Source organism: Ziziphus jujuba, chromosome 4 (assembly GCF_031755915.1).
Source record: "Ziziphus jujuba cultivar Dongzao chromosome 4, ASM3175591v1".
Lineage (NCBI taxonomy): Eukaryota > Viridiplantae > Streptophyta > Magnoliopsida > Rosales > Rhamnaceae > Ziziphus > Ziziphus jujuba.
In genome coordinates this window covers 9,589,395-9,603,075 of record NC_083382.1, presented here as the reverse complement: position 1 = coordinate 9,603,075, position 13,681 = coordinate 9,589,395, and the positions used below count along the sequence as shown (strand labels likewise).

General features: G+C 31.0%; 2 protein-coding genes across 5 annotated transcripts; both read right to left on the bottom strand.

The window, feature by feature from the left end:
* Positions 1 to 2,251: 2,251 nt before the first annotated feature.
* On the bottom strand, positions 2,252 to 8,212 carry LOC107416849 (OVARIAN TUMOR DOMAIN-containing deubiquitinating enzyme 11). Of its 4 annotated transcripts, none has more exons than XM_060816649.1 (10): positions 8,193 to 8,212; positions 7,133 to 7,333; positions 5,531 to 5,604; positions 5,021 to 5,075; positions 4,727 to 4,801; positions 4,095 to 4,168; positions 3,926 to 3,974; positions 3,274 to 3,358; positions 2,784 to 2,840; positions 2,252 to 2,633 (listed from the first exon to the last, which is right to left on the bottom strand). In XM_060816649.1, exons 2-10 carry the CDS (start codon positions 7,298 to 7,300, stop codon positions 2,590 to 2,592), a joined length of 681 nt encoding a protein of 226 aa, XP_060672632.1. In that variant the 5' UTR covers positions 7,301 to 7,333; positions 8,193 to 8,212; the 3' UTR covers positions 2,252 to 2,589. The 4 variants fall into 4 exon arrangements, with proteins under 4 accessions (XP_060672632.1, XP_048328364.1, XP_048328363.1 ...); XM_048472407.2 differs by lacking the exon at positions 8,193 to 8,212 and adding an exon at positions 7,900 to 8,122 and having other exon boundaries at positions 7,133 to 7,305; XM_048472406.2 differs by lacking the exon at positions 8,193 to 8,212 and adding an exon at positions 7,900 to 8,121.
* Positions 8,213 to 10,110: 1,898 nt separating this feature from the next.
* LOC125421741 (UDP-glycosyltransferase 82A1) lies at positions 10,111 to 12,936 on the bottom strand. The gene is made up of 2 exons (XM_048471165.2): positions 12,333 to 12,936; positions 10,111 to 11,164 (listed from the first exon to the last, which is right to left on the bottom strand). The coding sequence occupies exons 1-2, from the start codon at positions 12,808 to 12,810 to the stop codon at positions 10,227 to 10,229; spliced, it is 1,416 nt and encodes a 471-aa protein (XP_048327122.1). The 5' UTR covers positions 12,811 to 12,936; the 3' UTR covers positions 10,111 to 10,226.
* Positions 12,937 to 13,681: the final 745 nt, after the last annotated feature.

The following is a 13,681-nucleotide window of genomic DNA, read 5'->3' as shown; positions in this document are numbered from 1 at the left end:
CAAAACTTTAAAAGACTTTTAAAATTCTTCAAATTCTAAATTGAATACATCCCCTTTAGTCTTTGGGCTTTTGACATTAAAATAAGGAGAATTTGATCCAATATCTCTGTTTCAGGGGTTTTGATGAAATCTACTCACGTTGTTTTAATTTTTTTTATTTTACTTTCTTAATTTTTAATATTTTCAAGTTATTCTTTTCAAATACCAAAAGAAACAATTAAAAGTGAAAGCGATTCCATTTTTTTCCCTTGCAAAGAAAAGAGAAAGAGGAAGTGAGGGATAATGGTGAAGCCGCTTGGGATGATCGGGGAGAGTTCATTAACTTTTTAATATTCCAAAATTATCCTTTTTAATATAAAATAAAAAGGAAAAATCAAGATGAAAAACTATTCATCTTCTTCAATCACTCTTCTTAGTCGGCGTGCAAATCTAAAACTCCTTTTCTTCTGGCCACTCTTCCTATTCGTTTGCTTCTCACCAACTCTCTATAACTTTTTTTCTTTTTTATTGTTCATTATATTTTGTTAGAGTGAATATCACGATGGTCTCATGGCAGAAAAGGAATCTGCTGCACATAAGGATTTAATATTGGCTTTAAGGAATCAATTATTGTTGGGTACTAGTGAGGTGTAGTTTCGACACTACCCAGTGACAGTGGGTGAGTCAATGATCCCCGGATGCGAATTCCGATCAATGAGTTTTTCTTATGGTAAATGATCATGTGGTAATATCTCAAACCCATGATGAATGACAAAGTAAAACCAGCTCTAATCTCGGTTATACTCCATTTTTATACAAACCCAACCCACCAAAGAAAAAACATACATTAGCTAGTTCGATTTTAAAAATCTGAAATAAAAGAATATTTTCTATATATATTTCTTAAAAAAAAAATTACAAATCAAAGAATAACTACGAAATCAAGAGGAAAAGAGACAATCCCAAAACCTTTTTACATCAGATCCAAATATAGACAAACATAAATCGTCCAAAAGCCAATAAAAAGATACTAGAAAAAACATAGAATATCTGAAATGAAATCTATAAAGCGAAACCGACAAGTTCAGAAAATGGGTAACAAATTGCAAATGCGTTTCTAACACTGCAAAGCAACCAATATAAAAATATACAATATTTCTACAACAAATAAAAAAGAGAGAGGGATATTGAGTTGAAGAAGATGAAATTTAAGATCTTAGGGTTTGATGAAAAACAAAAATTGAATGGAAATGCTGGATGAAGAAAAAAAAAATATTCACGTTATTTTTAATTTTTATTGAGGATAAAATAAATATAGAAGGATAAAACAAAAAAGATTAAAAGGGAGATGATAGTTTTCATTATCGTTTTTCAAACATGGTTATTGTGGCACGTTCTCCTAAAATTAAATAATAATAATAATAATGGGCCTTGAAGTACCAAAAAATGTCTAATATCATCATTTTTTTTTTGTGAAAAAGTAATTGAAAAAATAAATACATAAGCTACCAAAAACCAATAAACCAGGTGGGGGCAGCTTTTAATTCCATGGCTAGAGAAGATGAATGCAGCACCAAAATTCTATGAAGTGCCCAGCATGTAACTGCTTTAGACCATCTCCAACCGTGCTCCAATATAATGCAAAAAGCCAAATTTTGGAGCAACTTATGCTCCAACCATACCAATATAATGCAAAAAGCCAAAATTTGGAGCAACTTATGCTCCAACCATACACCAAAAGTTATACCATTTTAGTGTGAATGAACGGCCTTGCACCAAATTTAACACAAAATTTGGAGCAACTTATGCTCCAACCATGCACTAAAAGTTATACCATTTTATTTTTTATGTTCCTTTTTTTTTTTTTTTTTGAGTTTTTAAAATTTACAAAACAAACTCTAATATTATAACAAATTTATAATTTTACCCAGATGCATATTTTCAACAGCACCAATTGCTTTTTGATATAAAAAATAAAAATCTTATATTTGACCCATATTTTTAATTTTTTATGGAGTAAAATTAATGTGAAAAAATGAAAATTAGAAAAAAATTATAATATAATAGTAGATAAAATATATATATATATATATATATATAAAGAATATCTTTTTCTGGTGTAAAAAATGGTGTAATGAATTTGAAAAAAATTTCTGTTTGATGTGACTTTTATATCATGCAAAATTTACACCATCTTAGTAATGGGTTGGAGATGCTCTGCACCAAACATATATGACAATTCAAGTGCATTTGCCATTTGAACTTAAAAAAATAATAACAATACATATAATAATAATAGTATTAATAAACAAATAAATCAAATGCAAAATTTCAGTGTATATTTGGCTCAAGCTCAGCCATGCTCTACACATGACTATACAGGATGAAATCAACAGGAAATTTGTATATACATATATCTAATGTTTGATTTCTGCAATACCAAGATCTAAATCATGTTAATTACAACACATAATTTTTAAATTTATATATATATATATATATTTGTATATATTATATTATATACTATTACAAAGGAGACTTGCCAATATAATAAAGTGGAAGTGTAAACTGGAAGTATAAAGTGAAGTCTTCGAGTATGATAGACAAATTCTAGAAAAGCCAATGCTTCTTTCTTGGAGCTCTTGTTGGAACATCTGTAATTAGATCAAGATAATAAAATACAAAAATAAAAATAAAAAAAATCAAGTCTATTTGTATGTCACACTATGTAGACCATCAAGTAGAAGAAGAAGAAAGAGATGAAAAATAAACTTGCACCAAGTAATCTTAATTGAGTTCCTCACCTCCACTTGCATACAAAGAATTGTAATGAACTTCACTCCAAAAGCTCAGCCAAACCTCTGGGAACCAAAAAAATTCATATAAAATAGTCACTAGACCAAATTAAGAAAGTAGACTTTATTAAGACCAATTTTATTAGTTAGAATTCAAGGCAAAACAGAATTATTCTTGGTTCAGTTCATGACCAACCTTAGCTAACTTCAGTTCGAAATCAAACAAATTTAGAAATACCAGCAAAGTAGAATGCAATGAAGAAAATTGCTTCTCCATTTTCAACTCTTAATGAGCAAATTTACAAGTATTTTCTCCATAATGAATATCTTATGTCTATTAGACTCTATTTGCCAATTATAACTAGGGCGGAGAAAGCTAGTTTATGGTCGAGCTGAATTAATTATACAAGAGAAGCAAACTTCATAGTAGCAGAAAAAAGAATAGTAAAATTGGTCACTGAAATGAACAGATAGTTCAGATATTAAAATGACATATTACCTCGGGTAGGATTTCCATTGTTGGGAAGGATCTCAATATAGCATGTGTCTCGAAAAGACGTGACTACACAAATTTTGGCTTCAAACTGCACCCAAAAGCCATAGACTGCTTATAAAACAATCATTTCTACAGTACTGATAGAAAGGGAAAGAACAAAAACTAACATTACAGGAAATTTGTTGCTACAACCAAAAGGGCAAAAAAAACAAAATATATATATTCAGCAAAAATATATGAATATGGTTATCTCAATCTCATAAAAGCTATATTCACACAAGATCATACTAGTATTAAATACAAAAGAATTTTCAGTAATTAATACAAAACCAAGTAGGATCAAGATTTTTTAAGACTTTCTAAAGTATATAATTACAGAAAACGCAATTACACAAAGAGCTACTTTACTAGAGATTAGAAGGCAAGTTTTGACAGCAGAGCAGACCATAAAAGAGGTCCCGTAAAAACGGTTGTGCTACCAAAATATTTATTTCTTTGTACTCATCATATGTCATAGATGTACTACTAGGCACAGCTAAGTTGAACAAAACAAATAACTTGACCAAATAACTCTTAACTTCGTGACAAAACTAATTATTTCCATGCAGTAGGAAAGCACATTAAAAAGATGCAACAGTTGTGGAGTTGAACTTACTCGGTCTGCAGCAGCTTGTAAGGTAACATGATCTCCCCACTCCCCAGTTCTAGCAACATTTGAAAAATCGAATCAACAATAGAGAGAGACACCCAAAATATCACATGCAGATTAATGATAACAACAATGAAAAAAAAAAAAAAAAAAAGCACCAAAGCAGATATTATACTTTTTCATCTTCTTCAGGTAACCTCTATACTTCATTGGGACATAACTTTCGTATAATCTTCTGTGATGCTTTAGCTGAAAAAAGAAAATAAAACGCACAGACATAGAATGAGGAGAATGTACAACTAATTAATTTCAATCTCTTTCAAAATTCAAAAAGCACAGAATACAAACACACTCGCAAGTGCACAGAGAAAAGATGCATTGCATCTGCATCTAATTTGTTCAACCATTTCTGAAATTTGATGCTGTCTATAATTTCCACCAAATCAGAACTCAAGAAAGTTTATACCCCATGCCGAGGAACAATACACTAGATGAAGACACACAGAAAAACTGTACTATGCTATTGGGATTCCTATATGTTTTCAAAGTTTCCCTTTTGCAATGATTGTATGTCACAAAATAGATAGCTGTCAACAATTTTAAGGTCAATAGCACTCAACTACTTCAAATTGGTGCCCTTGCATATTATGCTGTATTTCAACAAGATGTGTGAAACCCCAACATCAAGACAATCTCAAAACTGTAGTAGTTAAAACTAACAAACATAGTATGTGCTTGAAACTATAGTGTAAAGCAATTAGTCACTTCTGTTTCTTATATCCATGAAGTCGGGTTTCATTAGAATACCTGCTTTACCACTTGCTTTCTCACATGCTTGTGGTAATCTGAATTGCGAAATAATTGATCTGCTAATGCTCGAAACTGCCATGTGTCAAACAAATATTTACTAATTATACTGACAAAGAGGAAGAAAAAGCATAACCAATGAATGAGGCAACTGGCCAGCATAAGATGCTAAAGAAAATAAATTGGCTAATCTCAAGCATCAAAAGTAAAAAAGAATATATTAATATGAAAATTGAAGATGTAAAGAAAGGGAAACCCAAAATGGAGACTGGTTATCTGTTCTTTAAGTCAAACCTGGCAATTCCCATCACCCTCAATTTGCAGTTCAGCTAAATCGTAGGTGGCCAATCTGAATAAAAATATGTATATATATATATATATATTATTATGACCACCGAGGAATCATTGTTGAAATTATGCTAATATTTATAATGTGAAACCAAATTCTAATATATCATGCCTCCTCCTATATTTGATGCAAACATTTACACTCATCATCCATCACAAACCCAACTACAAATTTAGCAACATGCTTTGTCAGCTATATTTTTTAAGTCATTTTTTTTTTTATTTAACCAAATAAAATTTTCACCAAGAAAAGAAATGAGAAATTCATGAAAATAAAAATCAATAGAACAAATAATTTTTTTTATTTGTACTCACAATTCAGAAAAAGATAGTTATCATCTAAGCTGTAAGCAGATTAACAACATTTCAAAAGGCTTAGTAAGCCTTGAAAAAGAATTAGTTAAGTAAAGTAGTGGCAAAAATAGTGATTATTTTTCTTTTTACAAAATCACTAACCTTTCTGACAGTCGCTCATGGTCTAAGGTAGCATCATTCACATCAGGTATCTCCCCATTAACCCGAGGGGTGTGCTGCAAACACAGTGAACGAATTAGTACTTAGATAGCCAGTCATCACCTACAATTTACTCAATCTTAAGAAAAACAAGTATGGATTATATCACAAACTATAAAATCTATCTTAAAAAATAAAAGAGAGAGAGAGAGAGAGAGAGAGAGAGAGAGAGAGAGTAGAGGAAGAAGAAAAGAAGAAGGAATTCTGTAAAAGCAGATTAAGAATTTTTAGTAAGCCAGGACAGCTAGCAAGAATAGTCTCCTTCTATTTCCCACATATCAATTGCATCGAAAAAAATATAGATAATGCTATTTCATTGAGACAAAACATAGACTTTTCAAAGATGAAAGAGCCTAATGGTAAGATGGTCTAACTAATGTTGAAATACCAAATATCTAAGTTACAATGAGATGCAAAATTCCACACTGCCAATAGGCATAATATACTAGAAAGAGGAATGTGAAAAGCTATGCTACAGGTGGCATCTCAAAGTCCCCTTCAATGTCTTCGATCGCTGGTTCCATTTACAAAGCAAATACACATATAGCATCGGCTATTAAAATTATTATACACAGTGAAAAATCATCCTCTAGTTCCATGATCTTTGGTAAAAAAAAAAAAGAAGCAGTCGAAGTAGCTATTCACATTCTCATTCATAACACAATCACCATATTTATCAGCACTACTAATAAGGTTTGTACTCTTATTTGAAGTTGGAACAAAAGTTTTGAATTCACTGTATTTAGTTGCTACTTTCATTAATTTATACAGATTCTCATTGTTTAGGAGTGCCATTAACCACACATAAAGTTTAATATATAATAATAAAAACAATGCATCAAAGAAACTAATAACCATCAAGTCTTCAGCAACAAAAAAATAAAAATAAAAATAAAAATCTGGCAGCAATACTCTTGGAGAAGTACAAACTTTTAATTTGCTAAATTGCATTCTCGGAGGTTATGACAATAGCAATTTGACCAATAACCTATTGGCTAATAGAATCAAGAATTTCTATTTATATTGCATGGGAATAATTACATCATCAACTGAGGACAAAAGAGTAACATGGCACATTTTCAGTGCCTTCATTTTTTCCATTTTTTATTTTCCTCCTCAAATCAGTTCATTAAGAATACAAGGCAGTGTTTTGTCCCAACCCTAACATATAATATGTGATATTGTGTCAAATAACTAAAAAGCTATTAAAAAAATTAAAGGGAAAAGAATGTGGTAAAGAAGACTTCATATTCAAACTCAAAGGTTTTATCCACCTTCATTGTGCATTGAACAGATTAGTTCAAGCATATATACCATGATTCCACTTTGACCAACAAACATCCACACATACATGTGGTTACCAACATATGGCGCATATATATATATATATATATACATATATATATATATATATAGAGAGAGAGAGAGAGAGAGAGAGAGATCCATACACACACCCCCAATCTAGAAGGCCATTTAGGTCGCAAACTTGCTTCTTTGCTGTTACCATAAAGAACGAAATAATATGCATAAAAGTGAGGAACATACCGGAATTGAGTCTAAATGAGAAAGTCTCTTCCCCAGCCTGCCATCAACTCTCAGCTTTTCATCTTCTGCTAAGATACTTGCAATGGTATGGTCATCCTCTGTATCATGGGAGCTGCTATTTAAACTTGAGCTTGAGCTTGCACTTGCATTGCTGTAGCTTTCATTCATTCTACCTGAACTAAATAGATAGTTTATACAACCCTGCAAAACACATCAAAATATCTGGCAGAGTGAACTAACTCATATTTTGAGTAACCTAAAAAGCCATATCTTCAAAACCAAAAATAGCCCATCAGCAGTTTGATCCACAGGTTTATTAGCAATTAGCTATCAAAACTACCCAACCAAGACCTAATTGCAACAAATAAGAAATACCCATTAGCTAAGACCCCTGAAGGTTTCAGAATAATACATGGATTCCTAAGACCAATGGCTTTATTCTTTCCATAAATCCTCTGTTTGATTGCCGAGAAAACAAAAGAAAAAATAACAATAAATCTCTGAATCCTCAATACAATCCCTAAAATAACATGGGTTCTAATCTACATAAACAATTTTTTTTACCTAACATAGTTAGTTATCATTCCCATATCTATTTCTCGTATTCAAAAGATTTAAAAAAATAATAATAATAATAAAATAAAATTATGAAGCAAATATGAAGTAAAAGAAACCCGGGAAGTAAAATAGGAAGAGAAGCGAATAAGAACCCGCTTGCTTTTGGCTGAGAAAACAGCATAAAATGGAAAATAAGTGAAAAACAATACCTTCGAATCCCGTTCCTCTCAACTAAGCTTTAGCAGAGTTCACGGGTTACTTTAGCCGATTTAGTTGATTTTTTGTCCAATCAAAGAAACAATCAACAAAAACATAAATGATCCAGCATCCAATCTTATCTAGCCTACTTTTTCTCAGCAACCAAACAGGTCAAGAACTATTCCATAAAGACATGCAACTGAATCTAATAAATGACCTTGAATACAATTAAAAAAAAAAAAAAAATGGAAGTAACCAAGATGTTAAATAGTCAAATAAAATAGCCGCAGGTTGAAAATGATACCTTTTTTTTGGCTTTTAGTCTATTGTCCAGATGTACCAAACAGAGAGCAAAGATGGACTACATTCAATTAGTCTATATAATAAAGAAATTGGATAAATTAGTAAAAAAAAAAAAAATTACCTAGAATTGAAATGGAGGGTAAGGCAAGAAAGAGGCTGAAGTTTTCTTGAACAGGACCAAATTGGGTAGGCTTGAAGAGTTGAAATCTTGGATTCAACGTCATTCTCTGCAATCTACCGCAAGAATTGTCTTCAACAACCGTGCCTTCCTTGACTTGGAATTTCAATGCTTCTTTCTCTATAAAATTAAAATTTACGGTGGATTCTTCTCTAATCTGGTTAAAAAATAAATAAATAAATAAATGAAAAATTTTACATAAATTCTGAAACTGAATTTTTATTTTTTATTTTTAACAAGATTTAATGAATAGTTTTGTAGCTGTCAGACGTAATAATCCTTAAAGACTGTGTCAACTTTTATCCTCAAAATATCTAAATACAGAAATAAATAAATAAATCTTTAAACAAATGGGTTACGTCATTAATTCATTATTACATGATTTGAGTAAGTAAATAATCGTAAATAGCTATAAAAGGAAGTTTGCGTTAGCCTGGCACAAGGTAGAGTTGACAACACCACGTTTGGTTAACGTGTCCTGTTCACCAGATTTTTTATGATTTTTTTTTTTTTGGTTTAATTTATCCTTAACTTTTTATTATTATTATTTTGTTACATAAGTACTATATGAAAGGCAACAAACAGGGTGTTAATATATACAAATCAAATACCTTTTTAGCTTATTGAATTTGACACATATCACCTTGTTATTAATGGGTCACTGTTGGGGTATCATTCTCTCCTCCAGCCTCCCAAGTCCTTCTCTCAAAGCTTGGAAACCATTTCATGTTTCATCATTAAGAAATTGATCATCTAGTTGACAAAATTTGGAATTTGATTAAATTTATATGTGATTTTATTATTTAATAAAATAATATTTGAACTTCTTATTATTTAATAAAATAATATTTAAACCAGGTCCAATTAATGTTATGGCTTCACTATAATAGTACTTTCACCCAACAAACCACCGATTATGGTACTGGGCATATGATATCACATGTCAATGCCAGAGTTGGGATCATAACCAATTTGCCCAAGCTTAGCCTTTGACATTTAGGAGGCTCTGGGGTTTTCTTACTTTGAGACTGATTTTGGGGCTGCTAATTGGATATGGACATTGCTTAAGGGATGACAAAGATATTGTCTTGTCCCATCTTTTGTCTCATTTCATATTTACTTAGTTTATGATCTCATATGATTTAAAAACATAAGCAAATAAACAACAATAAACTAAATAAAAAAAATATTTTTTTAAATGAGATAAAATTCCATTACTAATGGAATAGGAATGATGATTAAAAATAAAATAAAAACAGAAGATCTTTATTATTATTATTATTATTATTATTATTATTATTATTATTATGTAACTCATCAAATTCTTTTATCAATTAACGTTGTAAAATATCAGTATATTATTTTGGTGGTTTAAGTGATATAAACTAAATATAAATAAATAAACTTTATGAGATATAAAATTCAATACAAATCAAAAAAATAATATCATTCAATACAAATCAAAAAAATAATATCATATCATTTTACCGCATCAATTAGTAAATAAAATTATTTCTTAAATAAAATTGTCCCCTAAAATGATGGTTTTTGTTTTGTACGATGATATTAAACTGTTGTTGCAAAAATATTTGATAAATATTTATTGATTATATTTAATATATATATATATACACATTAATTTTTTATAGCTAAAAATTTAATATAGAAAAATAATTTTTTTAATGATAGTTTATTTAATTATCATGACAATATATAGGATCCAATAATAATAAATCATCAATGATGAAAAATAATATTTTTAATAGCTAATTTTTGGAACATACAACAAAATGCTTATACCATATTGGTTGTATAAATTTTGCCACATCGATAAAACAAAATACAAATAAATTAATTTCATGAACACATATCGTTGATTGGACACTTGTGTATTATTCCATCCTTGACATTATCCAAAAATGCAGTGAGATTAGACATAACTCTAGAACAAGCTTCATCACCCATTATCCTCTCATACATCTTCCTCAACCTATTACCAATCTGTTTATCCTCCATAACCTTCCTAACTCCATCCTCAACATCTTTCTCTCCAAAACCATTAATTTCCACACCAATCTTCCACACGTTGACTATGTAGCTACAATTCAAAAACTGGTCACCAGCAATAGGGTAGCAAAGAAGCCTTTTCTGAGACTGAATAGCCTCCATTGTTGAGTTCCATCCACAGTGTGTTAGATAGCAACCAACTGCTTTATGTTTAAGAACCTCCATTTGAGGAGCCCAAGAAACCACTTTCCCTTGCTTTGAGACCCTCTCCAAGTACCCAATTGGTAAACCTGAACGCCATGAATCCCGTAGAACCCATAGAAATGGCTTCCCCAAAGCTTCAAGTGCCATAGCCAAGCTCTTCACTTTGGCTTCTCCAATAGGACTAACCCAGCTCCCGAAAGAGACATATATAGCCGAGCCGGGTTTTTGATGGTCTAGCCACTCTATGGAGCTCATATCTTCTTCCCAGAAGCTTGGGTTTATGGTATCTGAAGAATGGTTGCATAGAGGACCAATTGGTAGAGCAAGTGGAAGATGATGACCATCTCCATTGTTGGAGCTCTTGAGCAACTGGCTTTGCTTTTCGTCGTCCTCGATGTAATATTCTTCGGGGAAGGAATTGACGAGAAGCCATTGAAGGGTTCTTGATCTAGATAGAGTTCTGGTCCAGAATTTGAATCTTGCTTTTCTTGCAGCAAGAGTGCCTATCAGCCATGGAAGCTCCTCAGTGGAAAGTGGAGGCTGGTTAGGCAAAAAGGAAACCATACCCAGATGTTGTGGAAGTCCTGCCCAATTAAAATTAACAATATGGTCAAATTTTATACATACATATATATATATATATATACTTTTATACATACATATATATATATATATATTCAGAGATTCCAAGGGCAGGTTGTCCAATTTTATTTATTTATTTTTATTAATATGATGCATGTGTCACTAGATCCTGTATATCTCGAACAAGTATATATTATGTACGCGCAGAAACCTTGTGGGTCCACTCTGCTTTTGGTATTTCTTTTTTAAGTTTATAACTTGTTTTATTATAATTTGGTCAACCTCTTCTCCAGTGTGTGTTCGTGTATTTACAAAATTATTTAAGCAAGAAAAGTTGTGCTCTCGCAAATAAAAAAAAAAAATGTAAGTTGTGTTCTGACAGTGAAATTACTTTTACCTGTTATCGTATATATAAATATATATAATTCGATATATTTAATATAAACGAGATATAGATATAAGTGAGCAAAATTTAATATAAATTGATAAAGAATATTGTTATTTATAATCATAAATAATAATAATTAATTTATATAATAAATTTTAATTAAAATATTTAATATTATTATTTTTATATTAAAATATAAAAAAATTTATTTAATAATAATAATAATTTAAATGATCATATAGTATATAATTTCACTAATAAATATTTACTTATAATGTATTTTTACTAATAAATTATATATAATCATTATAACGAATACGGACATATTAACTAACTTAGTCATAAATATTAATAATACTAAGATACCCGATCAAACATACTACCAGTAATACTAAGGTACCCAATCAAATATAACTTCAAAGAATGAAAACTTATGTCCATAATGCTCTGGATATTCAAAGATTCTCCCTAGTTGATCCAACATACTTGCATAACTTTTCTTATTTTTTATTTTTTTGCGGACAACAACATATTTGCTTGCTTAAAAACGTATATAGTATATGAATCCGCAAAATAATTAAAACAGGGGTGTACCATGATTATTTGATAAGCAAGACTCTATATAATGTTGCAAAGTCAACCAAAACCAAGAAAAATGTATATAATCTCAGCAAACTAAACTCCTTAATTTTAACTTAATGGAGCTTAGAGATAAATAATAATAATAGAATCAAATCATGGTTTAATTGGAATTAAAAAAATAAAAAATAAAAAGTGGAAACCTGTTTCGGAAATTAGGCCTGCACGGACCATGTCCGGTATGGCAGAGATAAGCCGGTAAGTAGCAAGCATGGCAGGCCAAAATCCGGCGGCCGGAACCCCACACCGGTTGGCTACTCCGATGGCCCACGAAGCCAGCAAGTCGATAACCATACAAACAACCTCACCATCTTCCTCAAGCTCAACCACAAGACGCTCCAAATGCCTAGGCATGTTGTTTTCCATGGCTGCTTCTATGGTGAAGAAGTCACGGGGTGTTCGCTCATCCATGCCGTCCGGTATGGGCATGAAAAGAATCTTATCGTTGGCTTTGATTCCGGGTGACAAAATTTGCCGGTGAATGGTCTCCGGAGTGACAATCACTGGCTGAAATCCTCTAGTGAGGAAAGTGGTGGCCAGCTTTAGCATGGGAGTGACATGTCCTTGTGCTGGATATGGAACAAGGATGATCATTTTTGGCTTCTTAATGGAGTACTTCATATTTCTTCCTCTATATGTCTCTGATTCTATAGTCACTTTGGGGTTTTTGTTGCATTCATTTCTTTTGTGCAAAGAAAATCTAGAATTTATAGAGGCTGAGGAAGAGAGAGAGAGAGAGAGAGAGAGAGAGAGAGAGAGAGAGTCAACTAAGCATGTGCCTTTCCTTATGTTTATTATATAACTTCAAAATCACTAATCCTTTATCTTTTTACATATTAATATATATATATATATATATGGTAAAAATCAAAGCAAAATATGAAACAAATCCAAGGGAAGTGGCCAATATATTATTTTGTCTTCCTAGTAACATTGTCTCACAAATCAATGTTTTTTTTTCCAAAGAGATTAAATTAATTTCTTAAAACATCAATATAAATTTGAATGTTTATTTTATATTATTACTTTGGTATATAGTCCCATTTATTTATTGATTTCTTTATTATTATTAAAAGTACATCTATCCTACTCAAGCTGCACTGGAACTAGCTAGAATTTTTTTGGTAAATCACTGGAACTAGCTGGTTGCGAGTTAGGCCCATTGTCACGAACAAACATTAATTTTGTTCGGCTAAAAAAACAAACATTGATTTATGATATTTGATTTGATGTTTTATAAAAACAAAGACAGTGTGTGACACGTGCTTTTAACTGATAATACTAAATTGGCACGCGTTTTTGTTTTCGGCTTCTAAGTTATATAACCAATCATTTATAATGGTTCTCTAATATACTCACTGTTTCGAATGTGCTTTTTATCTTTTTATTCTTGCTTTTTGCTTTCGTACTTCTTTTCTATTATAGATCTAGATGTTGGAATAGCAGAAGTTTTTTTTCTTACGGCTAGGATTATTTAGAACACATGACGTGA

What these genes read in the sequence shown, in the direction of transcription:
- LOC107416849 (XM_060816649.1), bottom strand. Translation starts at nt 7,300, where the DNA reads ATGAATGAAAGCTACAGCAATGCAAGTGCAAGCTCAAGCTCAAGTTTA. An exon ending in CATGAGCGACTGTCAGAAAG is followed by an intron (nt 5,076 to 5,530) that starts GTTAGTGATTTT and finishes ATTTTTATTCAG; the next exon opens with ATTGGCCACCTACGATTTAG. An exon ending in TACAAGCTGCTGCAGACCGA is followed by an intron (nt 3,359 to 3,925) that starts GTAAGTTCAACT and finishes TTTTGGGTGCAG; the next exon opens with TTTGAAGCCAAAATTTGTGT.
- LOC125421741 (XM_048471165.2), bottom strand. Translation starts at nt 12,810, where the DNA reads ATGAAGTACTCCATTAAGAAGCCAAAAATGATCATCCTTGTTCCATAT. An exon ending in AGGCCTAATTTCCGAAACAG is followed by an intron (nt 11,165 to 12,332) that starts GTTTCCACTTTT and finishes TTAATTGGGCAG; the next exon opens with GACTTCCACAACATCTGGGT.